This window comes from Grammomys surdaster, unplaced genomic scaffold, assembly GCF_004785775.1.
Source record: "Grammomys surdaster isolate TR1022 unplaced genomic scaffold, NIH_TR_1.0 125849, whole genome shotgun sequence".
Taxonomy (NCBI): Eukaryota; Metazoa; Chordata; class Mammalia; order Rodentia; family Muridae; genus Grammomys; species Grammomys surdaster.
Window position 1 is genome coordinate 2,746,708 of NW_021620675.1, and position 26,706 is coordinate 2,773,413.

The 26,706-nt window shown below is 46.7% G+C and overlaps 1 protein-coding gene across 2 annotated transcripts; it reads left to right on the forward strand.

Annotated features, from left to right (window-relative positions):
- Positions 1–26,706, forward strand: Cgn (cingulin). Of its 2 annotated transcripts, none has more exons than XM_028789803.1 (21): positions 1–101; positions 6,494–7,362; positions 8,041–8,141; positions 8,253–8,322; positions 8,434–8,529; positions 10,170–10,297; positions 11,228–11,360; positions 11,811–12,023; positions 12,292–12,440; positions 12,670–12,802; positions 15,216–15,425; positions 15,725–15,931; positions 16,454–16,711; positions 19,485–19,655; positions 21,135–21,296; positions 22,223–22,312; positions 23,482–23,565; positions 23,653–23,771; positions 24,077–24,185; positions 24,806–24,969; positions 25,242–26,706. In XM_028789803.1, the coding sequence occupies exons 2-21, from the start codon at positions 6,526–6,528 to the stop codon at positions 25,381–25,383; spliced, it is 3,576 nt and encodes a 1,191-aa protein (XP_028645636.1). In that variant the 5' UTR covers positions 1–101; positions 6,494–6,525; the 3' UTR covers positions 25,384–26,706. The 2 variants fall into 2 exon arrangements, with proteins under 2 accessions (XP_028645636.1, XP_028645637.1); XM_028789804.1 differs by lacking the exon at positions 1–101 and adding an exon at positions 262–324.

Consider the following 26,706-nt stretch of genomic DNA (forward strand, 5'->3'; position numbering starts at 1 on the left):
GAGATCGGAGGGGCTGGGCTGCAGTCGCGCGTGCAGCTCGGACAGACTGAGCGCCAGCCCCTGCGGGGTGTGCGAGCCCGGGAGCACGGTTCTGGACCCGGGTGAGTGAGCCTGTAGGGAGCGAGGACACCTGCGATGCGGGTGGGCCCTCAGGAGTATGCCTGAGGGGCGGAGTGGAGGCATCAAATGCCCTCCTCTTGGGTACAGGTGCTGAGTTTAGGAGGAAGGGCGATCAGAGTGCGGTGGCAGAACTAAGATCGGGCCCCTACTCCGAGGTGCCAGAAGCGAGTGGCTGGGAAGGTGCCAGGTGTGAGGCACCTGAGGGTAAGGTTATTCCCAGGGCATGCATGCATTTCAGCGTTACAATCTCTGGAGGTCAGGCGCCAGCCCTTGGGGCAGAATTTCTCTTGGAGACTAGCATGGGGGCGGGGGAGGGTTCATCCTATTGGAGCAAATGGAAGTGCCGCCAGAGGTTCAGAGACTGAAGTGGTGATATCAGCATGTGCTGGTTTTGGGGGGGAAACAACACCCCACCCCCCCCCCCCACCCCCGTCAGTCCTTACTGGTCTCTGATACTCTCCTTCTGGCTTTGGAAATGCTCTGAAATGTGGAATCATTCTCTGACCCTACATTCTACAGGTCAAAGCAGTTACCAGTAAGACACTAAAGTCAGAATACGAGGGCACCCTTCTCTTTCCTAGGTGTGAGATTATTTAAGGCTGGTTCTTTCTTTGCTTTCATGCCAGGGAAAAATTTTCCTTCTTCCTCTCGAAAGAACTGTGTGTATTCTTCAAGAGAGGGGACTGGAGAAGCATAAATTCCTGGACCCACAAAATAGCTGAAAATGTTTGCTTTCTCGGGGATGTGAAGCGAGGATTGATACTGGGTTTCAAATAGCCCGTGCTGGCCTTGAACTTGCCGTACAGCTGAGGCTGACCTTGAACTGGTGGGCTACCTCCAGCTCCCAGTGCTGGGATTATAGGCTTATGTCACCACACCCACCTAGAAATAGTCTTCTTACTTGAGGCTGATGTAAAATCTTTCCTTACAGCAATATACATATATTTCCTTCTTTTTCTTTAGCTCTAGATTGGGGGACATTGGTGAGATCTGGAAGTGCAGCTAATTTCCTTGATGCTTCACAGAATCCTCTTGATTCCCTGAATCCCTAGTAGGCATCCTTGATTCATGATTTTTGATAGACTGGAGTACTAGTGGTGCAAAAACATAGGCAGAACTCCCCAGGAAACCAAAAATCTAGGGGAATTATACCTCCACATTCCCAGGCTACACAAGAGGTATATATTGGGCACGAGACAACTTCAGAGGTTAATTTCCTTGCCTTAGGCAGCAGTGGAAGCAGAGTCAACCTTAGCTTGGCCCCTTTGATGCTCTGTCTGAAGACAGTTGCTGTAATTGGGAAATAATTAGCAACCGCTATGTTTGTAGACAGGCTGCCTACATGTTCTTTTCATCCTGGGTATTTGGGAGTATGGGTCTGGCTCTGGGGTCTGGCCATTCAGAGATTTGCCTGATTCTAAGAGGATTCTGGCTTCCTGTGGTTCCCAGACTGGCTTGCCTGCCCTTCCCCTTGTGGGAGAAGAGGGGGCAGTGCTGCTTCTCTTTGTGTCAGGGAGGTGAGGACCAAGGGCCTGGGAGTGGACAGAGGTAAGTGTAAGACCAGGAATGCTGCTTTGGGAACTTGAGAGGGAGTGGTGGAGGGAGACAAAGTTCCTGTCACACATTGGCTTGTCACCAAGTTCTTTGTGCTTCTGTAACTCCTGTCTCCTCCTCCCCACCTTCCGCCGCCTCCTCCAGAGTCTGTGGGTTCTAGAGTATGTTGGCATGTAGGCTGGACAGAGCTTCCACTCTTTGTCTTGTCCCTCTGCCTTTGGTGGGGAACCTCCTGGTCTGCTTTGCAAGGTTCCAGTGTAGCCTTCTGGGACCTCCCTTCTCTTTGCCTCTCAAACCAGTCCAGCCAGTTTGTAAGGGCCCAGTTCTTCATTGTGTTTTTTACCTCCACTGGCCAAGCAGCTCTAGTTTGGCTCTCAGGTTTCTGCTTTTTCAGTGAATATGGTCTGGAGTCCACTTGGGGAGTTCTGTTTGGGCCTACAAGGAGCCTTCTTATCAAATGATAAGGTCACTGAGCGTTCCGTTCTGTTCTTATTTTGAGTATTTATTTGCTTTCTTGTTACCACTGAGATGGTTCTAATTGTTGGGTTTTTTTTTTTTTTTTTCAGTTTACCCACTTTCTAAATGCTCTGGTTATTCAGTATCAGCGTATTGCCTGGCTGTGTGACTATCAGCCCTTCCTCCATACACCTGAAGCCACCCCACCCCCACCCCACCCACTTCCTGCCAGAAGTCCAGGGACCCTGTCACTCCTTGTTGGAAGCCAGATGCGTATGGCTGGGCCAGAGGTGATGGAATTGGGGCAGGGCAGGCTAATGAGTAACTCAGGAAGAAGTGGCTGTCTGGAACAGGTGTAGTGTGCCTTCTCCCTGTGTTCAGGCAGAAATGGCAGAGGCAGACAGATGGCACCGAATTAACTTCTGTCCTGGTCTTTTCCCAGAGTACAGTTGGTGAGAAATGCCCTGGGCATGTGCCAGGGAGGGAAAAGAGGGTCAGGCATCTGGTGAGTGCCCAGGCCCTGGACTTCATATTGTTGGTCTTGATCATTGTTTACCTGCCTAGGGCTTATGCAAGGCCTCAGAGCTGCCCTGCTCCCTTGGCCCCACCCCACTGTCCTCTGTAACTGAAGGCGGGTAGGTTTCGGGTTTTCCGTGTTGAATCATTTAGAGCGCTATTTTCTGACCCACCCTAAAGATCTCTCAGTACTGGCCCCTGACCCAAAGGTCATGGAACTGATAGTGATTGAGGTTGAGAGAAGAGGGTCTTTGGATCCTAGAGGAATCATGATAGTACCCTTGTATTGTCTGGCTCTCTGGCCCAAGGGGTTGGGCACTTTTGCTGTGCTCCTTGACCTGATCTGGAAGATCTGCAGATATCCTGACAGGGCAGAACTTTATCATGAATAAATCATGTGATTCTTGAGAGCTGGCAGTTTGGGTATACCTGATTGTAAGATCAGGACTGCATAGGGCAGAGAGTCCATACCAGGAAGACGTCTTGTTACTAAGGCACAGAGAATGCTGTGACTGGCCATCCATGGACATATCTTTCTACTGCTGGGAGAGTCTGCCTTGGTTTGGGATACAGTCTTTAAAAAGTATTCATTTGTACACTCCGTGTTCCAGGCACAGGACAGCTAAGAGTCTTGGTCTTTGTCCTGGAGGAGCTTATTGTCTAGTGAAGGAGACAGAAAACAATCTCTTAAGTAAATGTATGGAGGTAAACTGAGGTTACCCTGCTGGGATTATATGTAAATGATGGAAGCTTTGCAAGAAACTATCTGCTTTTCCCAGTGAGACAGGTACCACCCTGCTTCTTTCTTCTATTTCCTTTTCTTTCAGATATCTACCAAAACTTGGGCGAGCTGTCTCACATACACTGGGCTTTCTGTTTTCCTCTGAAGCCCTTTCCCCTTCTGCTTTGCAGCTGTGGTTCTGCCACGTAGTTGGATGCTGACCTCCACTACTGAACCTGCATACTTTCTTAAAGGCAAGGCTTTCTCTTTTTTGCTTCTGGCAACTTCTTTACATTTCCCGCCTCCTGGCAACTGCTGAGATTGACAGTTTGCCTGCCCTATTGTTTCTCTCTCAAACTCTAATAAAATTGTACTTAAGCTTCTTTCTGAGTCCCATTTATAAATTCTTGTATTCATGAAACTTAAGAACCCAAACAGGGAACCTCGATTTCCTCAGCAACAATCTCTAGCTACTTAGTGAGTTCAAGACCAGCCTGGGCTACATAGACCTTGTCTCAAAAAAAAAAAAAATTGCATGTTATAAAATTGTTGCACGTGAACATGGAGAAGACAAATTGTCTGTTTATTATCCTCTCCTTGCTATCATTTATTTTTATTATTTATGTCTTTTTTTTTTCCTGCTGTCTGCATGATTGTGTTGGATCCCCTTGAACTGGAGTTACAGACAGTTGTGAGCTGCCATGTAGGTGGAATTGAATCCAGGTCCTCTGGAAGGGCAGCCAGTGCTCTTTACCACTGAGCCGTTGCTCCAGTCCCTATTCCTTATTTTTATTGAGACAAAAATCTCACTATTCAGCTGATCTTGCACTCATGGCCATCCTGCCTCAGCCTCACAAGGGCTGGGATTCTATGTACACGATTTCCCAAGTAAGATCCTGACTCTAGTGCAGTGGCTTTCAACCTTTCTAACGCCGCGACCCATTAATACAGTTCCTTATGATGTACTGACACCCCTATCATAAAATTATCTTCATTGCTATTTCATAATTGTAGTTTTGCTACTGTTATGAATTTAATGTAAATATCTGTGATCTCTAATGGTCTTTGTGACCCATGTGAAAGGGTCATTCAACCCCCAGAACCACTGCTGTCAACCTCTCTGCTCTGCCTTCACATACGTAAAAATTCTGTGTTAAAAGTTTGTGTAGGTTGTGTCCTGGAGGAGGTGCATTGCTTTCACAGTCTCATGACCCCCAAATGTGAATCATTCTCAATAAAGGGGTTCTCCCTGCCCATCTCTTTCTCTAGTTGGGAAGGACTAGGATGCTAAGAATGCCCTCAGTGTCTGTCTCTCCCCCAAACCCTTTCTCCCCTGGACTCTGCCCCTCCTGCCCAACCTCCCTTCAGCTGCCTGGTTTCCTGGCTTCCTAGAGCTTCTACTATCTCTGAGAGGGACCTTGCCAAGTTTCCTTGGCCAGAGCCTCTCAGGGATTTGGGTGCGATTGTTTTTCTGTCTGGCACACCTGAGGCTCCTCCCTCCAGCTTGGTGCTGGTCTGTGGTAAAAACTAGCACGAGGAGCAGAGAAGCCACATTTGTTGATGTTAATTTGCTTGGAACAAAACCTCCCTCCCAAGTTCCAGGAGCCAGAGCACACCTGGAATGCATTCCATTTGCTGACTCTAATCGTGAACAATGTGGACCAGGAAGTTGGCCTGTAGACGGCCTTGGCTCTGTCCTGCAACCTACCTATCCACGAGTCTTTGGACTAACTAGCTCACTCAGATCTGTATTTAAAGGGCTAGAGATGAAGCTCTGTTTGGTAAGGTGCTTGCCTAGCACACATGAAGCCCTGAGCTCCATCTGCATAAAACTAGGCCCAGTGGCTCACCTTTGTAAGACCAGTACTGAAGAAGTGGAAATACAAGGATCTGAAGGCCAAGGTCATCTTCAGCTGCATAAGTAATGTGAGGCCAGCTTTGACCACATAAGACTTTGTTTTAAAAAAGAAAGAAAATCCTCTTTAAGTCCTCTCTCCTCTGCCTTCCTGCTTGCTTGCTCGCTTTCTTCCTTCCTTTCTTTCTCTTTCTTTCTTTCTTTCTTTCTTTCTTTCTTTCTTTCTTTCTTTCTTTTCTTCTTTCTTTCTTTCCTCTCTTGGTGCTGAGGATTAAATCTCAGATCTTACAAATGCTTTTCCACTGAGTCACAACCCAGCCCGAAGTCCTTTCTTGGATAGGTAGTACATTTATATGATACCAAGTTCAAAAGGGACAAAAAGCAACACAGTGGAGATCCCAGAGAGAAGAAACTCTAACGTCATTGTCCAGCCCTCAGTACCCTTACTCTAGGAGACATCACCGCTGCCAGTTGAAGAATCTTCCCCAGAAATGGGATGCCAACATTTTATGATCTATTTATTTTAATAAACTCTGCAGTAGGAGGTTTCCTTTTTCAAGGGAGTGGAAGAATGAGATAGGCAGGTTTTGGGGTCCACCTTTATTTGGTGGACCCCATGGCTATTTGTGTTGTATGTGAAGATTAGAAGATTATCTTCAAAGTCTTAATAAGCCACAGTTCTCAGGATTGCATCAAAGGAAATGAATTATTTGGGGGGGTGGGCCTCAAAGTATGTTATATGTTTGACTTTGATTTTTTTCTTTCTGTGTTTGGGGGGTCAAACCCAGGGCCTTGTACATACTAGACAAGCTGTCTACTAACGAACTACCTTCTTAGCTTTTTCTTCTTTTTTTTTTTTTTTTTTTTGGTTTTTTCGAGACAGGGTTTCTCTGTGTAGTCCTGGCTGTCCTGGAACTCACTCTGTAGACCAGGCTGGCCTCGAACTCAGAAATCCGCCTGCCTCTGCCTCCCAAGTGCTGGGATTAAAGGCGTGCACTACCACCGCCCGGCTCCTTCTTAGCTTTTTCAAAGTGCACTATTTGGATCAAGTGTATCAGCATCAGCCGGAAGCTGCTGAGGAGTGCAGATTCTTAGGTCTTTCTCAGGACTGAGTCAGAGACTGGGGAGACTCCCATGCCCTCCACTTCTCCTGCTCAGATGAGATAGGAGAACCATGTTCTATGGAGGGAACTGACTATGCAGCCATCGTCCCTGAAGCTGGGTTTCTACTTTAGGCTCTTTAGCTAAAACTTGTTTTCTCCATCTTCTAGGAGCCCTCCTACATGTGGAGCAGGCACACAAGATGGCTGATCCCCGGGGTCCTGTAGACCATGGAGTCCAAATTCGATTTATTACAGAGCCAGAGGGTGCTACTGAGATGGGCACCCTTCGTCGTAGTGGGCGGCGCCCTGCTAAGGATGCAAGAGCCAGTACCTATGGGGTCGCTGTGCGTGTGCAGGGCATTGCTGGGCAGCCCTTTGTGGTTCTTAACAGTGGAGAGAAAGGAACTGACTCCTTTGGGGTCCAAATCAAAGGAAGCAACAACCGGGGGTCCCCAGGCGCACTGAGCTCTGATTCAGAGCTCCCTGAGAACCCCTACTCTCAAGTCAAGGGATGTCCTGCGCCTTCTCGGGGCAGCACATCTGATGAGGAGCCCAGGGACCACTTGAATGGAAAACTGCTCCGTTCCCAGTCGCAAGCCTCTCTGACAGGGCTTGCTCTTATGAGTCCTAGTAATAGGAGCACCAGCTTGCTGGAACTTGCCCCAAAAAAGACTTCCTCGATTAACACCATTGACACTGCCCCCTTGTCTTCAGTGGACTCGCTCATCAACAAGTTTGATAGTCAGAAGGGGGCCCAGGTCCGGGGCCGCACTGGCCGCCGCACAAGGACACTTCCCCAGGAGCAGCAGCGAAAGCGGAGCCAGAGTCTGGACAGCAGGCTCTCACGGGATACACGTGAGGATCGGGACGTGCCAACCAGCCACTGGACCCGTGGAACAAAATATGAAAACCATGTGGACAGTTTAAAGAATCCACCTCAGAAGCAGAGCCCTTTCAGCAGCCTAAGCCGCTCCCGTCAGACTCAGGACTGGGTGCTTCAGAGTTTTGAGGAGCCACGGGATCCCTCCATGGTTCAGGTCAGATGTCATCCCTCCCCATTTCCAACTTCCTGGCTTTTCATCAGCCCACAGACTCCTTTGCTAACTCATAGGAGAGAAGGTCTCTGCCTTTTGTTCTCCATTTTAGCTACTAAATATCCACACACACAACACACTTTCCAGGGTAAACTTCTAAGGAAAGTGGAAACGAACATGGAGAGTTAGCCATTCTTCAGTCATCAGCAACCACTGAACTGCTAGGTCTGGCACCTTTCAAAACGCAGGCTTGGAGGATATGAAAAGCTCCTTGGATAGTCTTGGCGAAGACTACGCTTTTTTCTTTTTTGCTCAGCAGCATGACTAAGTGGGGAGCATCTTTTCTTTGAGACAAATGTATGTGCATTCTAGAGATCTGTGCATGTATAAACTCTAGCAATCTGTTGGTGTTACTGACAAATTTCTTGGGACATAGCTCACAGCTGGTTATTGAGAAAAGTCTCATCTGCAGCAATACTGCAGAGATCTAGCCTGCTTTTTTTTTTTTTTTTTTCTGAGCTGTTCCTCAGAGCCTAGAGTGATGTTCCTCATTCTGAGAGGCCTTGTCTCTCAGCTGCCACTTCTGTTCCATTCCAACCACATGTATCATTCTGACCTAATCTTCCCTCTCTTCCTCTCCTCTTCCTTTCCTTTCTCCTTGTCTTCATTTTTCTCCCCCAGTTCAAATCAACTCCAGACCTTCTCAGAGACCAGCGGGAGGCGGCACCACCAGGCAGTGTGGACCATGTGAAAGCTATCATCTATGGCATCCTAAGGGAGGGGTGAGTGGGGTCCACCGGATGGTGTGAGCATACACTTTGCTCCTGTTCCTCTGGCTTCCTTGCTTTTCCCTTTCCTCTGCTCACCCTTGCTTCTATCTTTCTGTCCTCCAGAAGCGTGGAGAGTGAGGCATCTGTGAGGAGGAAAGTTAGTTTGGTGCTGGAGCAGTTGCAGCCTCTGGGGGTAAGTGGCTTTCTGGGGGTTCGAACAAGGGTCAGGACTATGGCCTTGAAGTCTCTGGGGATGGGCATGCGGGCTCACGTCCCACTCCTTGTTTCCCAATACCTCTGGCAGATGGTTTCTCCTGCTTCTACTAAGACCCTGGCAGGGCAGGCTGAGCTTACCCGAAAAATGGAGGAGCTTCAGAAAAAGCTGGATGAAGAGGTGAAGGTGAGGCTGGTTATGGGAGGGATGAAGGACTACAGGGAAGATGCATTTAGCTTGTCCTGGGGATGGATGAAGCTGGCTCTTTTTTTTTTTGAGACAGGGTTTACTGAGTGAATATCCCTGGCTGGGCTTAATTCACAGAGATCTTCCTCATTCTGCTGGGATCCAAGGCCTGTACCACCATGCCTAGCTGGGCTGGCTCTTTTATGTAGTAGGACAAGTACTATCTATATTATGTGAGACAAGAAGTCAGTGTCCTCGTCCCAGCAGGGACTTTTGAGTTTCTCTGGATCCAAGATAGGTGGAGCCCATTGGAGATCTCACTACTTCCTTTTCATTTTCCCTGGGAGCCCCTATCTCGGGCTTGCTATTTACTGCTTATATACAGCCTGAGAAACTCGCTTTTGTTCTCTGTCTGATGGTGTAACTCAGTTGATAGAATACTCACCTTACATGTGTGAAGTTCTGGCCAGGCAGTGGTGGCGCATGCCTTTAATCCCAGCACTTGGGAGGCAGAGGCAGGTGGATTTCTGAGTTTGAGGCTAGCCTAGTCTACAGAGTGAGTTCCAGGACAGCCAGGGCTACACAGAGAAACTCTGTCTCGAAAAACCAAAAAGAAAAAAGTCGAATTTGTTGAGTGTAGTTTTTATGGCAGATACTGTCCTAGCTGATGCATAATCATGTGCAAAGTGTACTAGGACCTTCTCTGATGAGAAGTCTGAAGAATCGCTTCAGCAGTGAGTTGCAGAGATGGAATGAAAAGATGCAGCCATTTTTCCTCTAAAACTTACACTTTTTTATTTTTACTTTTGTTTTGGGAGTTGGGAAGGCAGGGTCTCAGAAGGACTGGCCCTGAACTCACTATGTTGGCTGAGAATGACCTTGAACTAATCTCCTTGCTTCTACCGCCTAAATTTTGGATTACAGATGTCCATGACAACGCCCAGTTTATGCAGTGCTGGAGATGGAACCCAGGGCTTTGTATATGCTAGGCAAGCACCCCACCATCTAGCCACACCCCCAGCCCCACACCCTTTATAAATGCTTCTTCCACCGCTCACAGTGGTGCCCTGTACACAGTTGGAGTTCAGCTTGTGTTGGTTTTCAGTCCTCTTGTTAAGGAGAAAGGAAAATATAGGTTAACGGTTAAGTAGAATCAACTTAATGGGTTCAAACCTTGATTCTAGTAGTTACTGGCTGTGTAACTAATCTTAGTTGATTCTTCAAGTATTCAAATCCTATTTCATTAATAGTAAGTAAAGATAATAATATACTCTTTATCTATTTGTTGCAAAACAGATTACTCCAAAATGTAACATCTTAAAAGAAGCATTTCTCAATGTCTGATGTAGAACATTTGAGATCAGCTTAGTTGAGTAATTTTGACTCATAGCTGTTATTATTATGACATTTAGGGAATTTAAGGAGGTTTGGCAGGTTGATTGAGTGATTGACAAGGTTCCAACTCTGTAGCCTAAACTGCCAAACTGGCCTGGAATTCAGTGTGTAGTTCAGGCTAGCCTTGACTTCATAGTGATCTTTCTGTTTCTGCTTCCCAAGGTCAGGATGACAGGCATGTGCCACCATGCAGAGCTATACTAGATCTTTCTACAAGCTTTTCCTATTCTCCATTTCTTTTCCAGAAGCGGCAGAAGCTAGAACCATCCAGGGTTGGACTAGAGAGGCAGCTGGAGGAGAAGGCTGAAGAGTGCCACCGACTGCAGGAGTTGCTGGAGAGGAGAAAGGGGGAGGCCCAGCAGAGCGCCAAGGAGTGAGTGTGCAGATGGGTCATGTGACACATGGGTCACATGGGTTAGCTTCAGGGCTTGGGCCTACAGGGGGGTCCTCCCATGGTTGAAGGAGGCAGAGGGGGAATCTTCAGAAGCTAAAGGAGCCGGGATTGTTTTCTCTTTCCCTTTCTATGGTAATGGTGATAGTGCATGCTCTGGAGATAGGTTACCTGAGTGTACCTGTCTAAGGTTCTTGGTTTGTAAAATGGCCCTCAAAGTAATCAGCTGCCTCACAGGATTTTTGCAAGGATTTACTCACTGATTCAGCTGTTGTCTTCTGTCTGTGAGTGATGTTGTTTATGTGACAGGCTCTTATGAGGGCTCCTGAGGTCCATCAGTGAACCTTACAGGTAGGGCTCTCTACTCCAGAAGATCGGGAGATAGGGACCAGCCCGTACAGAAGTGTAGCATGTGAGTGACTGTAACACTTGAGAAGGTGGTGAGGACTAAGATAGAGGAGGAGGGCTGGCTCATCCAAGGACAGCAGCTCCAAGTATTAATTGAAGTAGTTGGGTATAAAAGTTCATTTAGGGCTTGGAGTTGGCACAGCTGGTAAAGATGCTTACCACAGAACTCGAGGACCCGAGTTTAGCCCTGGGACACACAAAGTGGGAGGGACAGAACTGACTCCTGCAAGTTGTCCTCTGACTGTCACACAGATTTCTCTCCCATACATATATTCACAGTAAACAAATAAAATAAAAGGAATAAAATAAAGAAAAAAAGATTTGAATAGGGACATGGTGTAGTTCACTGGGGACGTGCTGGCCAGTTTGGCAAGGCCCTTCTCTCTCCAGCACTGCAAAACAAAATATGCAAAGAACAGAGATTTAAAGGAAGCTTAAATGACTCAACGTGTGGTAGATGTGTAACTGTCTAACATAGTATCTAGTAATGCTCTCTCTTGTTAGGCTTCAGAGCGTGAAGCTCCTGCTAGGCCAGGAAGAAGGACTACGGCATGGGTTGGAGACCCAGGTGAAGGAGCTACAGCTCAAGCTGAAGCATAGCCAGAGTCCTGGTTCTGGAAACGAGAGTCTCCTAAAGGTAGGAAAAGGGTGTAGGGTGTATATTCTCAGTTCCCTCAGCATCCCCAGGCCTACTCATCCACTGTTTGCTGGAAGTATGGAAAGCTGGTAGGTTTTCTCCAGTGCTTTTCTGTGTGCTTTCAGGCAGACTCAGGGGGAGTGTGAGGCTAGAGCCCAGAATGACAATTTTCTTTTATTCTACAGGCAGCTTAGAGGGCAAGAAGCACCTAATACTAGACTAATACAAAGTATGAGTACATTTTCTTTTTTGAGGTGGGACTTGGCTAAGTTGTCCATTCTGGCTTTCAACCTATGATCCTTCTGTCTTGGCCTTCTGATTATCAGAGTTAGGTGAATATGCTGCCCTGCCAAGCTCTCAGTAAATATTTTTTGGCTAAATGAGTGAGTTATTTAATAGACTGAATGAGTCCTATTATGACCATATCGTTTCCACCTTCCTGTTCTCCAGGACTTGTTAGATACCCGGGAGCTTATGGAAGAGCTCTTAGAGGGCAAACAGCGAGTAGAGGAGCAGCTGCGGCTGAGGGAACGGGAGCTGACAGCCCTGAAGGGGGCCCTGAAAGAGGAGGTGGCCTCCCACGACCAAGAGGTGGAACATGTCCGGCTGCAATACCAGCGTGACACCGAGCAGCTTCGCCGGAGCATGCAAGATGCAACGCAGGCATGTGACAGGAACTAGAGCTGGAGGAGGAAGACACTGCCAGGGAATGGGGCTGCCTTATTAGTGTATTTTTCATGGTTACAACTGGGAGCCTTCCCTAAAGGACATATATGAGATGTGTGGCCAAACTCCATAGGGAACTAATGGAGGGAGGTTTGTTGCAGATGGCAGAGAGGTGGACTGCAGCTTCTGAGCATTGTACTACTTCTGCCTTAAAAGTGAGCTTTGCCCTCTGAGCCTCCTGGTGCTCATTTTTCTCTTTCCCTAGGACCATGCTGCAGTGGAGGCTGAGAGGCAGAAGATGTCTTCCCTCGTGCGGGAGCTGCAGAAAGAGCTAGAGGAGACCTCCGAGGAGACAGGGCATTGGCAGAGCATGTTCCAGAAAAACAAGGAGGAGCTGAGAGCCGCCAAGCAGGAGTAAGACCCTCCCGCCTTTTGCAGGGGCATTTAACCTGACTCTTGTAACTCTCTGGTAACCCAAGTGCTCCTTCTCTCACCCTCTTGTTTCCTAAGCTGCTTGTTCTCATTGAGACAGAGTTTATGGCTGTGGCCTCCAGAGGGCTGATTTCCATTGTCCTGTGACTCTCCCCAGTATAGAGTCTGACCTTGATCTTTTATCCTTTGTTTAAAACCTTGCTGAACTCAGACTGCTGCAGCTGCGGATGGAGAAGGAAGAGATGGAAGAGGAACTTGGGGAGAAGGTGGAGGTCTTACAAAGGGACTTAGAGCAGGCCCGAGCCAGTGCAAGAGATACTCACCAGGTCGAGGAACTCAAAAAGGTACTTGGCACTTGGGGTGTAGAGTGATCTCCTGCCTTACTTGAGACACTTCTGCCATGCTAGTGGAGCTGTCTCCATGAGCGTGGCTTTCAAGCTTCACCCTCACAGCTCAGCGTCGGCTTCCCTGCTCTGCTGGGCTGCTCTCCTGGTTGGTTCTAGAGTTTTCTAAGGAAAAAAGGCTGTCAGCAGCCAGTTCATGGTATAGACAAAAGCTGCTGCCTACCTCCTAGAAGACATCTTAGCTGAATACAGGTGGATTTGTAAAACTCCCGGGTCCTTTTTGCAGGCCCAGAACCTTAATTTGGTCAGTACTGCAAACCCTGCTCTTTGAGGGGGAAATTCATTAACTATGTGATAAAACAAATGTTTTTTTATTTTTTATTTTTTAGAATGCCTGTTTATTAATTTACATTGAGAAATATAATCCCTGGACTGGGATACTGGTATCTGCTTGGCTAGTTGACCTACTTGCAAAACCACGCTGTAATCCGAAGGCTGTGTGGAAAGCACACGGGCCAGACATGGTTCTCAAGGGGTACAGTGTGTGACATGCATCTCCCCCGTCTCCCAAGCAACAGCTCTACTGGCGGGTTGGTGACAAAACACTCCCAAGATTCCCGCTTTGACTTTTTTTTCTAAAAGTCAATCCTTTTTCATCATGCATGGATGATAGTTCATAAAAGAATTATGAGAAAGTCATAAAAATTAAAATAAACCCAGTTTCGTATTCTTGATGTTTTAGTTTATGAAGGATAAGAACACAGCTAATAGGCTGGGTATGGTGGTTGCATTACATACCTTTTATCTTAGCATTTGGGAGGAAGAGGCAGGTCTACATAGTGAGTTCCAGGACAGCCAGGACTCTAAAGAAAGACCCTATCTCAACCCCTGCTTCCCAGAAAAAAGAACCCCTCCACAAAAAAACAAACAAAAACAAAATAAAAAACAAACAAACAAAAAAAACCCAAACCAAATGAAATAAAAAAAGAGCACAGCTAATTATTTTTGGATGACATATGACCATGTTGTTGTGAAGTTAAAAATACCTATTAGTATATTAGCTGACGTGGACAACTTGACACAGTCCTCCAGATGAGCTCACTTATCATTATGCCTCAGATAGGTATATCTTATCGAGTATTCAAACAACATACAGGTTAGGGAAGCAGACTAACTCAGTCCACAGACAAGACAGCCGCTCTGTTTCCTTTTCTTTGTAAGGAATTTTGTTAGTGTCTATATTATAGTCACTGCATATTCTGTGACCCTTCAGTCTTACTATTTCTAAATTTGAAAAGTGCTAATAACTAAATAGAATAGCTATTTATAGTTAAAAATTACAACTAAAGAGAACCATAATTTATATTTTAACTGCCCTTTAAAAAGAAATTTAAGATTTATTAGTATTTATTGTATCATAATTTGGTGTTTTGGTTTGTTTATTATTTATTTATTTATTTATTTATTTATTTATTTATTTGTGAGCCAGTCTTGTTTTATAAAATTCCTCTTTATTTTTAGTTTTTTCAGACAAGGACTCACTAGATAGACCAGGTTGACTTTGAACTCACAGAGATCTGCCTACCTCTGTTTTCTGAATGCTGGGATTAGTGCACCACCACATTTGGCCTAAAATTTCTCCTTTTAAAGCAGACAGTTGGTGGTTTTTAGAATATTCGTTGTATTGTGAAACCATCACCATCCTCTAGTTACAGGATGTTTTAATAAACCCAGAAACTATCCCATGTCCCTTGGTCGTCCTTCCCCGAGTGTCCTGGAAACTTTGTCTCTTCAGATTTGCATAAGCTATTTCATATAATTGTAATTCTATAATACAGCTTTTTGTTTCTGGATTTTTTTCATCTGGTATAATCAAGATTCAACTGTGTGATAACAAGAATATTCATCTTTTTGTTTATTTATGTGTTACTAACTTTTTGGGGGAAGGGTCTTACAGGCGAGCCCGGAACTTGCTATGTAGCTGAGGATGCCTTGAACACCTCATCCTCCTGCCTCTGCCTTCTGTGTATTGTATTACAGGCGTGATCCGTCACACCTGGCTTCATCCACTTTTGGATGTATGATGTTCTATTCATCATTGGCGTATTTTGTCCATTTTCCAATTTAAGGACATGTGGATTGCTTCTGGGTTTGACATATGGTGACTGATCTCGCTATGAGCTTTTATAAACAAGATTTTGTGAGAACTGCCACTTTCCTTGATAATAGGATATTACTTGAGAATAGGATTGCCTCGTCGCGTGGTCAGTCTGTGTTCAGCTTTTTTGAGTCTGCCCAATTGCTCTTTAAAGCAGCCTTATTATTTGTATTGCTTGTGTGCAAAGTCTTATTTTCCCTGCTTTCCAGAACCTCATTATAATGGAGTCTCGCCACTGTTTTCTTTTCTTTCTAGGAGCTTCGACGCACTCAGGGGGAGCTTAAAGAGCTTCAGGCAGAGCGGCAGAGTCAGGAGGTGACTGGGCGACACCGGAACCAGGTGTTAGAGAAGCAGCTGGCAGTGCTGAGGGCGGAGGCTGATCGAAGCCGAGATCTGGAAGAGCAGAACCTCCAGCTACAAAAGACCCTGCAGCAACTGCGGCAGGACTGTGAAGAGGCTTCCAAGGCAAGGGGAGTGGGCCCAGGGGTCAGGAGGGCTGAGAAGCCAGAGGTCCTGCAAAGTTAACCTATGCTGGGTATGTACTGAGGAGCTGAGGCTCCTGTGTGTGGTGAATAGCAGATTCTGGCAGGGTGGCTGCATCTGTGTAGGGGTAAGGTTATCAGGGAGGTTCCTGGCTACGGCCACCCCTCCATGCCTAGCTCTTGTGAGCTTTTAGTTAGTTCTTGGGTAAACCCTTTTCCTGGATGTAAATGTTTACCCATTTGAGCCCCAAGGTCTGAGCCAATTCTCCCAACTGCCCGCAGGCTAAGGTGGCATCAGAGACAGAGGCCATGGTGTTGGGGCAGCGTCGGGCAACAGTGGAAACCACACTTCGGGAGACCCAAGAGGAAAATGACGAATTCCGAAGGCGCATCCTGGGTCTGGAGCAGCAGTTGAAGGAGGCCCGAAGTCTGGCGGAAGGTGGGGAAGCGGTGGAGGCACGGCTTCGGGACAAAGTGCATCGGCTGGAGGTAACACTTCTGTCCATCTGGGTGGGGGGGCTCTTCTGCCCTCTGCCTTTCTCAGTCGTGTGCCCTCACGCACTGCAGCTCCTCAGTACTCAGCATCAGGTTAGAATGCCCCCATGTGCGGCAGTCAGTTTTTCTGCCAGTGTGCACTGCCCTTTTCTCTCACCGTATCTATTAAGCTTGGGTTTGTTTCCTGGACTAACTTGGTATGAATGTTTCAGACTCTGCTCTGCACTGGTATTTTTCTTTCTCACCCTCTGCTTGTTCTGTACTTTGATTTCTGAGCCTGTTTGCAATATCCATTCTTTGTTATTTTTTTGAGGCAGGATCTCACTATGTAATCCCTGCTGGCCTGAAACTCACTATGTAGACCAGGCTGGCCTTAAACTCACAGAGGTCCATCTGCATCAGCCTCACAAGTTCTAGGACTAGAGATGTGTGTCACCACACATCTACCTACCTCCAATGCTTCAGCCGAAGCGTTCCCTTTTCTCAGGTCAACCTTCCTCCTCTTCCGCCTCCCAGGTAGAGAAACAGCAGCTGGAAGAGGCTTTGAATGCTGCCCAGGAGGAGGAGGGGAGCCTGGCAGCAGCCAAGCGGGCTCTGGAGGTCCGGCTAGATGAGGCCCAGCGGGCGCTGGCACGCCTCGGGCAGGAACAGCAAGCACTGAACCGGGCTTTAGAGGAAGAGGGGAAGCAGCGGGAAGCTCTCCGAAGGAGCAAGGCAGAGCTGGAAGAGCAGAAGCGTTTGCTGAACAGGACTGTGGATCGACTCAACAAAGAGGTGAATGCGGGTAGTGTGGACCCTTAGGAAAGGGTGTGAGTCCTCAGAAGCTAACCCTAGAGGTGGATCAGGATGTGTGACATTACTCCTTCTCAGACAGAACTGGGTCAAATTTTTCTTTTTTAAAAATGTTTTAAACTTTACTATTATTACTGTCTTGTTTGTTTGTTTTTTTATTTTTATTTTTTTCTGAGACAGGGCTTCTCTATATAACCTTGACTGTCCTAGAAGTCATTATGTAGACCAGGCTTGCTTTGAATTTACAGAGATCCACCTGCCTCTGCCTCCCATGTGCTGAGATTAAGGAAGGGTGTGTGCCACCATGTTTGGTCCTTTGTTATATATCTATGTGGGGGCATATATGTGTGCATGTGAGTACAGAACCCAAGGATATCAGAAGAGGGCATCAAGTTTCCTGGAGGTAGAGTTACAAGCAGTTTTGAGCTGCCCGATATGGGTGCTAGAAACTGAACTCAGGTCCTGGAAGGGCAGTATGTACATTTTCCCCATTCATTAATTTATTTATTCACTTCACATCCTGATGGCAGCCCTACCTCTCCTTCCAGTGCCCCCCTCACACAGTCCCTCCTGTCATCCTTCCTCTGAGAACGGGGAGGCAGGGGAGGTCTCCCTTGAATACCAACTCACCCTGGCACCTCAAGTCCCTGCAGGACTGGGCACATCCTTTTCCACTGAGACTAGACAAGGCAGTCTAGTAGGATCCACAGGCAGAGAAAAAAAGTCAGTGTACGCGCCACCTCCAGTTGTTGGGGTACTCACATGAAGACCAAGCTGCACATCTGCTGCATATGTGTGTGGTGGGGAGAAGCTGGGTCTAGCCTATGTATGCTCTTTGGTTGGTGGTTCAGTCTCTGAGAGCCCCCAAAGGTCCAAGTTAATTGAGTCTGTTGGTCTTCATGTGGAGTCCTCATCCCCTCCAGGCTCCCCAGTCCTTCCCGAAACTCTCTTGGGCTCTATTTAAATATCAGTCTATGGGTATTTGCATCTGTTTCGGTCAGCTGCTGGGTGGAACCTCTCAGAGGACAGTTATGCTAGGCTGCTATGTGCAAGCATAACAGAGTATCATTAATAGTGTCAGGGATTGGAGCTTGCCCATGGGATGGGTCTCAAGTTGGGTCCATCACTGGTTGGCCATTCCCTCAGTCCCTGCTCCATCTGTGTCCTTGCATTTCTTATAGGCAGGACAAATTTGGGGTGAAAGGTTTTGTGGGTGGGTTGATGTTCTTATCCCTCTACTGGGAGTCCTGCCTGGATTCAGGATGTAGCTACTTCAGGCTCTGTATCCCCTTCTGCTAGCAGTCTCAGCTAGAGTCACCCTCATAGACTCCCCAGAGTCTCCCCATCCCAGGTTTCTGGCATGTCCACCCAGTTCCCTCCCTCCATTCACCTCTGATGACTGTTTTATTTCCCCTTCTAAGTGAGATTCAAGCTTCCTTGCTTGGGCCTTCCTTATTTAGCTTCTTTGGGTCTGTGGATTATAGTATGGGTATCCTGTACTTTATGGCTAATAACCACTTATAACTGAGTACATACCATGCATGTCCTTTTGGATCTAGATTATCTCAGGATGATTTTTTTAGTTCCATCCATTTGCCTGCAAATTTCATGATGACCTTGTTTTTAATAGCTGAATAGTACTTCATTGTGTAGATGTACCATGTTATCTTTAACCATTCTTGAGTTGAGGATATCTGGGTTGTTTCCAGTTTCTGGCTATTAACGGAATAAAGCTGCTATGAACATAGTTGACCAGGTGTCCCTGTGGTACAGGGTATATGCTCAGGAGTGGCAGTATGTACTCTTAACCACTGAGCCATCTCTCTGGGCCTTTTTTTTTTTTTTAAGACAAATCTCAGGTAGCTAAAACTAGCCTTTGTAGGTACTTGCCACCATGCTCAGCAAGGATTGTGATAGGCTACTCCTGTGGCAGTGGTTTTGCCCTGTGGTCTTCATCCTTGGAGAATAGTCCTAAGAGTCTGCTTTAGTATAGAAGATCTAAGCATAAGAATCCACATTAGGAGCTGGGGACGCACGCCAGGACGCACGCCTTTACCCAGACTCAAGAGGCAGAGGCAGGTGGATCTCTGTGAGTTAGAGGCCAGCCTGGTCTACAAAGTGAGTCCAGAACAGCCAGAGAAACTGTGTCTTGAAAAACAAAACAAACAAAAAAGAATCTGCTTTAGTAAAGATTTAAATTGCAGGGAGAGCAAGAGAGACAATGAAATCAAATTGCTTTCTGCTGGTAAGGTTCTTCCTCCCAATCTTATATTACAAAACAAGGCCAACTACTCAAAATGCCAATTTAGAAAAAAGATATATACACTTTGTTTTCTCTGATATAGTAATTGAGGGTTTGTCATGGTTCAGTTGGCTGATTTCCTATCTTAGTAGTATATCTTATAACTTGAGTTTGCAGAAATATGGTCATTGAAGGTTTACTTAATATCAGCTACTTTATAAGTATTTTAAATAATTAACATAGATCAGTATCAACTTAGCAATGTAGGTGCTGTTATTATCCCATTTTACAGATGGGAAAATGAGACGATAAGTAAGGGCTAAAGCTACAACATCCAGACATTTGATTATATAACTATTAGCCATACCAGGAAGCTAGAGCAGGCAAGCTAGAGAGAGCTGCTTCGTAGAGGGGAGGCTCTTGGGAGACTCTTGGAAGCTGGGTGTAGAGAAGGGACAGAACATTTGTTACAGAAGTGCAGTGCTTACAGAAACCCTTTTCTCTGCATTTTAGCTGGAGCAGATTGGGGATGACTCCAAGCTAGCCCTGCAGCAGCTCCAGTCCCAGATGGAAGACTACAAGGAAAAGGCCCGAAAGGAAGTAGCTGATGCCCAGCGTCAGGCCAAGGATTGGGCCAGTGAGGCTGAAAAGAATTCAGGGGGACTGAGCCGGCTTCAGGATGAGGTAGGAACCTAGACAACAGGAACCTGTCCATGGCTTTGAAAGTCTTTGAACCTATGGCTGGAGTGCTTGGACCCAGACTCATGTAGACCCACAGACAAGGACATTCCTCTCTAGAGAGCAGTGTTCATCTCTAGAGCAGCGTCCATCTCTAGAGCAGCATCCATCTCTAGAGCAGCTTCCATCTCTAGAGCAGCTTCCATCTCTAGAGCAGTGGCTTTCAACCTCTGCTGCACATTAGAGTCACCTGGGATGATTTTTAAAAATCTCTTTTTTCCTTTGTTGTTGTTGTTCTGCTTTTTTGAGACAGGATTTCTCTAACTCTGACTGTCCTGAAATTCGGAGATCTGCATGCCTGTTTCCCGAGTGCTGAGATTAAAGGCATGTACTGCCACTGCTAGGCTGAGATTTTTTTTTTTTTGTTTTTTTTTTTTTTTTTGTTTTTTGAGACAGGGTTTCTCTGTGTAGCCCTGGCTGTCCTGGAACTCACTCTGTAGACCAGGCTGGCCTCGAACTCAGAAATCCGCCTGCCTCTGCCTCCCAAGTGCTGGGATTAAAGGCGTGCGCCACCACCGCCCGGCAAGGCTGAGATTTTTAAAAGTCTTTGTATGTGTGTGTCTGTGTGTGTGTGTTTTTTGTTTGTTTGTTTTTTTATTCAGGGCATGGGGAGGGGAGTTAAGAGGATAGTAGAGGCAGAGAGGGGAAGAGATTAGAGAAGTAGAGGCTGGCCATGAGCACGTGGAGAGAGGGGGAAGAGGAGAGGGGAAGGGAGAAGCAAGATGCAAGAGAGGGGGGATAAGGAGATCAAGAGAGCAGGAGCTTTAGCAATCTTTTTGTTTGTTTGTTTTTGTTTTTGTTTTTTTTTGTTTTTCGAGACAGGGTTTCTCTGTGTAGCCCGGGCTGTCCTGGAACTCACTCTGTAGACCAGGCTGGCCTCGAACTCAGAGATCTGCCTGCCTCTGCCTCCCAAGTGCTGGGATTAAAGGCGTGCCGCCACCACCGCCCAGCTGAGCTTTAGCAATCTTAATGTCCAAACATTATCTCATATTACTTAGATCATAACTTGGGACCTAGAATCAGTAGATATTTTTTGTTTGTTTGCTTTGTTTGTTTTGAGGTAGGATCTTAACTATGCCTGGCTTTGAACTCACGGAGATCTGTTTGATCTCTATTTGCTAAGTGCTGGGAGTTAAGGCCTGAAAGGATTGGTAGTTTTAAAACTCTTTAAATAGTTATGCCTGCTCCCTAGTAAAACTCTCCTGTGGTTCTCATTTGTGTAGAAAGTTTTAAGACAATAAAGAAAATAAACTAAAAGTGATTCTTCCATCAGGTCAGTACTAGGCAAGTGCTCTACCATTAGACTATGGTTCCCGCCTGGCTCTCAAGAGTGTCAGTGGTGAAGTATTTCTCCCCTCGGGCAAAGCACTCCCATCCCCCACATTTCAATTAGGCTGAGCTGTTGTATGTTATCTTTGGGTCCAGCTGCAAAGGCTGAGGCAAGCCCTGCAGACATCCCAGGCTGAGCGGGACACAGCCAGGCTGGACAAAGAGCTGCTGGCCCAGCGACTGCAGGGGCTAGAGCAAGAGGCTGAAAACAAGAAACGCTCCCAGGATGACAAGGCTCGACAGCTGAAGAGCCTAGAGGTAAAGACATGGGGACAGGCTCAGTAGGGACAAAGGGCTCTGACTGGTGCAGGTGAGATTTAAGTGGGGAAGGGAGCCAATTTATTCCAAGCCTTTCTCTGTACTAGAGAATAAAACTTGAGAAGCCACAACTGAAGGTTTTGCTAGGTTACAGTGCTTTAGCAACAGTGAACTAAATACAGATACTAAGAAATTTACAGATGTACTGAAAAATTTGGATTTTTGTCATCTGTTGCATTTGGACAGTGGTAGCACTGACCTTCTAGACTTGAGTTCTGCATGTCAGCTGGCGAGGACTGAGGAGTGGCTTTCCTCCCTTACAGTGAATGGTAGTCGTCAATATGCTGTACTTGAAAGTGAGAATAATAGCAACAAGGGTATATTGTACTGTGGGTGTGGCATGTAAGACTCATCTCATCCTCTGCATCACCCTGTGAGGTAGATAGTGTTGTCTCCATTTTACAGATAAAAAAAATTGAGGCACAGATATAAATAACTTTCCAGCGGAGTGGGTCCAGTGCTAGAAAGAGGTAGGTCTGTTTTTCAGGCCTAGGTGGTTGGCTCAAATCTATGCTCTTAGCTTCTGCCCAGTACTGCATGGCTTGAATTTGCTCCACACTTTGGAAATGCCGCCTGAGCTCTTCCTTCTTGGCCTCTGCTGGGAAACTTGAATTTCACTTTGAGTTTTTCCTTTAGGGAAACAGTACACCAAGAAGGAACAGATTCTAGGGTTTCCCTTCCTGGTCAGCAGAGGGCGCTGACTTCATGGCGGCTTTGAGCAAGCTGGAGCAAGGACCAGAAGGGTTCTGGAATGTGCCATGGAGAAAAGTCTGTGGGGCTGAAGTTTTGATGAGGCTTTGATCTGAGTTTGGCCTTACAGGGTGCAGAATTAGGGACAGAATTGACCTTTTGTTCGTCTGGCACAGGAGAAAGTCTCACGGCTGGAAGCAGAGTTAGACGAAGAAAAGAGCACTGTGGAACTGTTAACTGATCGGGTGAACCGTGGCCGGGATCAGGTGACTCCTCCTGACTTACCCCCGCGGTGCCTCCTCCTTTCTGTACCTCCCTAGCTCTCTCAAAGACAACTTAGCTCTCCTGTAACTCATAACCTGGACAGTTCTGGCAAGGCAGAGTCTACTTCAGGCTCTTGTCTGTTTCGGAAAAGGTAGACAGGTTTCTTTAGGTGGAAGGAAGCCAAGAATTGGAGTCTGGGGAGAGTCCTGGTGGCCTAGGCTGCTCTAATCCCAGTGAGGACTGTTTCAATTCAGGAGTACAGGTTGTGGAATTTCCAGAGCCTTCTTTCAAATGGCCCCTCCCATTTGAATAGCTATAATTTCTTTTTTTAACTTGATACGCAATCACTTTGTGTATTTTGTCATTGTTGTAGTTGTTGTTTTTGAGACATGGTCTCTCTAGGGATGTCTGGCTGGCCTCAAATTCACAGAGATCTGATTGCCTCTGCCTTCAAGTGCTGGGTTTAAGATGTGCACCACCTTGCCTACCTCCATCACTTTCATTTATAGTAATCTGCCCCTTGTCTTCCCCCTCCCCCCATAAACCATCTATCACGATCATAATGCAAAATGTATTCAGTCCACTTTTCAAAGCCCCTGTTCAGAAGTCCAGAGTTCAAAATCTGTTCTGAGACTCAAAGCAGTCTTTTAATTGTAAGCTCCACGCCCACGTCTAGAATCCAAGGCTCATGGTGACATCATCTGGCTCTAATGGTCTTGGGCGGTCCTTCCCCTCAAGATCTGCTATCTGCAGCACACCTATCCTCTCTTCTCTCACTAGCTCCTCTGGCTGTCTCCATCTTTCTACTGCAAATGTCCCATGTTCCCAGTACTGTAGACATCTTGGGGTCTCCAGTGCAACTTGTTTCACTTTCACAGATTTATGGAGTAGCCTTTCAGGGCCCCTGCAGGAAATCTAACTGATTTTTGGGGATACAATCCATCATCATAGTGAGGCAGCTTCATGGCAGTGGGAATGGCTTTCTCAAATCTAGTTAGGCCAGGGAACACTGATAGAGGAATGCTGGATTCTAGGATGAGTTCTTAGTTACCTGAGAATCTGGGGGATTCAGGGTTCAGAGTGTCCTCCAGGGATCTGCTTCTGTTGATTCACTTTGCTGGATTAGCCTTTGTCTTTCCTAAGTCTGATTCCCCTCTCCCATCCTTCATAGATGGATCAACTGAGGACAGAGCTCATGCAGGAGAGATCTGCTCGTCAGGACCTGGAGTGTGACAAAATCTCCTTGGAGAGACAGGTGAAAAGGAGTCTTGGGGATAGAGTCAGGGGACCAGTTAGAGAACCAACGGGAGCGTTAACCATGGAATCTTCCCTTCTTTCTCAGAACAAGGATTTGAAGACCCGGTTGGCCAATTCAGAAGGCTTCCAGAAACCCAGTGCTAGCCTCTCTCAGCTTGAATCCCAGAATCAACTGTTGCAAGAGCGGCTGCAAGCTGAAGAGAGGTGATACCAGCCTATCACTCAGCCCTCTCACCTCTCTTTCTTCTGCTGGGCTTTTCTTCTCTGGGTCTTCCTCCATCCTCCATCTCAAATCTGGCCAACCTGGCCTCATCTTCAGGGAGTCCCCTTGGTCCTCATGTAGAGCAAAGCTGTACATTCTGGGGTATGAATGGCTTCTGTCTTCCTGGATCTTCCCCATCTACTAGTGAAGCTCATGACAGAGAAGTCCCTGGAGGCAGTACAGTGCTAAGTAAAGATTTCCTTAGACATAGCAACAGCGATAGACCTCTTTTCCCTCTCTCTCTTAGAGAAAAGACAGTTCTGCAATCCACCAATCGAAAACTAGAGCGGAGGGTTAAGGAGCTCTCCATCCAGATTGATGATGAACGGCAGCATGTCAATGACCAGAAAGACCAGGTGAGGACATGACACTCAGTGTTTTCTTAGGCCAGAGGAAGCCACCATCCCACCTAAATCTTCCACACTTACATTTTGCTTTTGGAAGGACAAAGATTAGTCTGAGAGGTCTAGCTCAAGAGTAGTCATGACCTCTATTGAGTGTGCTGGTTTCTCTAAGTGTTATATGTACATTAATTTTCATTGAATAACCTTTGTGTTGTGCTTGTGTGGGATATATATGTGTATGCACATGCACAAATATGCACATATGTACAGAGGCTGGAGAACAACCTTGAGTGTTATTTCTCAGCATATTTTAGCCTTTTTTTTGGCAAGGTTTCTCATTTGGCCTGGAATTTGCCAAATAGGTTAGGGTTGTCTGGCTGGCTAGTGTGCCCTAAAGAGATTGAACTTAGATCCTATGCTTGCATGGCAAGCATTATTGTCTGCACTATCTCCTCAGCTCCCTAACCATTCTCAGCAATTCCCTGGGACTGGAGAATTTACACAAGGTGACAGAGGGGAGTTGGGGAGGTGGTAGAGTGTATAGATTGTCTCTTGTCAGAGTAATTGCAAGGGAGGTCCCAGCCCTTGGTAGTCAGTGCTTTTCTAATGTGCCCACATGGTATCCTGCTTAGCTAACCCTGAGGGTGAAGGCTTTGAAGCGGCAGGTGGATGAAGCAGAAGAGGAAATTGAGCGGCTGGACAGCCTGAGGAAGAAGGCACAGCGAGAACTGGAGGAACAGCATGAAGTCAATGAACAGCTCCAAGCCCGGATCAAATCCTTGGAAAAGGACGCCTGGTATGACATGACATCCCTTCTGTATCCCTTTCTTCACCATGGTCTTGGGGAGTAGGGAATGGTCCCTCCCAAGCTGGAGAAATATGTAGTCCCGTATCCTGCCTAGAAGCCAGTATGGTTAATTCTTAGGACCTTAGCTTCTGTCCTTTACTTTACCTTCCTAGATCCCTGACTAGTAGGAGACCATGTGAGTAGTGTTAGGTCTTAGAAGAATTACTCCTTTAGTGTGAATGTATGATTGTCTCAGTCTGTCCCTTTTCTCTCTGACTTAGGCGAAAAGCTTCCCGGTCAGCTGCTGAGTCAGCCCTCAAACAAGAGGGGCTGAGCTCTGATGAGGAGTTTGACAGTGTCTACGACCCTTCGTCCATTGCATCATTGCTTACTGAGAGCAACCTGCAGACTAGCTCATGTTAGCTCATGCTCTAAGGACCACAAAGAGGCTTGTGGTCAAGCCTATCCCGGCCAGCCCTGCTCTGCTTTGCTCTGTCCTGCCTGCCTCAGAGTCTTTTTTTTTCCCCCCTACTAGTGACCCAATTCAGACTTAAGACGGGGGAGGGTCAGAGTGATGGTGATAAACATTAGCAGTGAGCTGGTGGGTGGACTTGACCTTTTCACTGGAGGAGTGGGTATTCAGTCCTACTGAGTCCTTCCTATAGGACTCCTCTGTCATCCTTTACAGTGGAACTAATGGTCAGCATATACACTGACTGGGACTGTGAAGGACAGGAAGGGATGGATATTGCCATGTATATAATGCTTTATTTCTTTAATATTTAACCATATGGCTCAGGGAAATACCCAATGTTGTTCTGCTTTCTGGATCCCTGCAACCTTTTCTCCTCCCACTCTGGAGCAGGGAGGGAACATTATGGGTAATGGACATGCAGGCATGGTACCGCCCACTTCTCAGATACTTCTTTTTGCACAGTCATAGGTCCTAGCATCTCCTCAGTTGCAATATTTTTGTTTTCCCCAAGTCACTAGGTCCAGGAGATCTTTTGTCTTTCTTTTCCATCCCTGCCTTGCTGCTTTACTCTCAGTGCCTTACCAGTGTGAGAGATGGAGGAGGATGCTCTTCTTGCCTTTTATAAACCTGCACATTCATACCTCTCCGAAGACCAGCCTTTCCTCATTGGGGGCCCCCAGCCTGTCCTATTACCCTAGTGACTGAGCAGCTACAGGCTGCTCTGCCAATCAGCCCCTGGGAGAAGGGCTTTGATAGGCCTTGGTAAGGTGGTGGGGACTGGCTCTGCTCAGGGTTTCCATCTTCCTCACCCTCTGTGACTGAGGATGCTGCCATAAGGTGGTCGTACCTGGGAACCATGGTGACTGTTTATACAGGTTCTAAAGTCAAACATCTAGTCCCTGTAGCCCCTTTGTGGCGTCTCTGACCAGATGTACCCAGCTCCTGTGGGAACCAACAGATCCTTGCTTTTCTCAGGAAGTGGGCCCTGATTCGGAGCTTTTTGCCTGGGGTTAGAAGCTGACTCTCAGTGGAGATGGGAAGGGGTAATGGAGAATGTGTTCCTCCTTTGAGTTTTGGGGTGTGCCAAGCTCTGGTCTGGAGTGAAGGTCATGGGGATGGCTCACCTCTTACCTCCAAAGTAAGTTCTGTTCTCATCAATGACTTGTAATTTCATGATTTTCAAAAAGATATTCTGCAAATCAGATATTTTCTCCCAATCCAGCATTGGTTTATTTTAAATTAAATATTAAAAATGGCATACCTATATGAAA

Excerpts from the sequence above, each read along its gene's own strand:
- Cgn (XM_028789803.1), top strand. The coding sequence starts at position 6,526 with ATGGCTGATCCCCGGGGTCCTGTAGACCATGGAGTCCAAATTCGATTT. Across the intron at positions 12,441-12,669 it reads CTGAGAGCCGCCAAGCAGGA|ACTGCTGCAGCTGCGGATGG; the intron begins GTAAGACCCTCC and ends TGCTGAACTCAG. Across the intron at positions 15,932-16,453 it reads ACAAAGTGCATCGGCTGGAG|GTAGAGAAACAGCAGCTGGA; the intron begins GTAACACTTCTG and ends TCCGCCTCCCAG.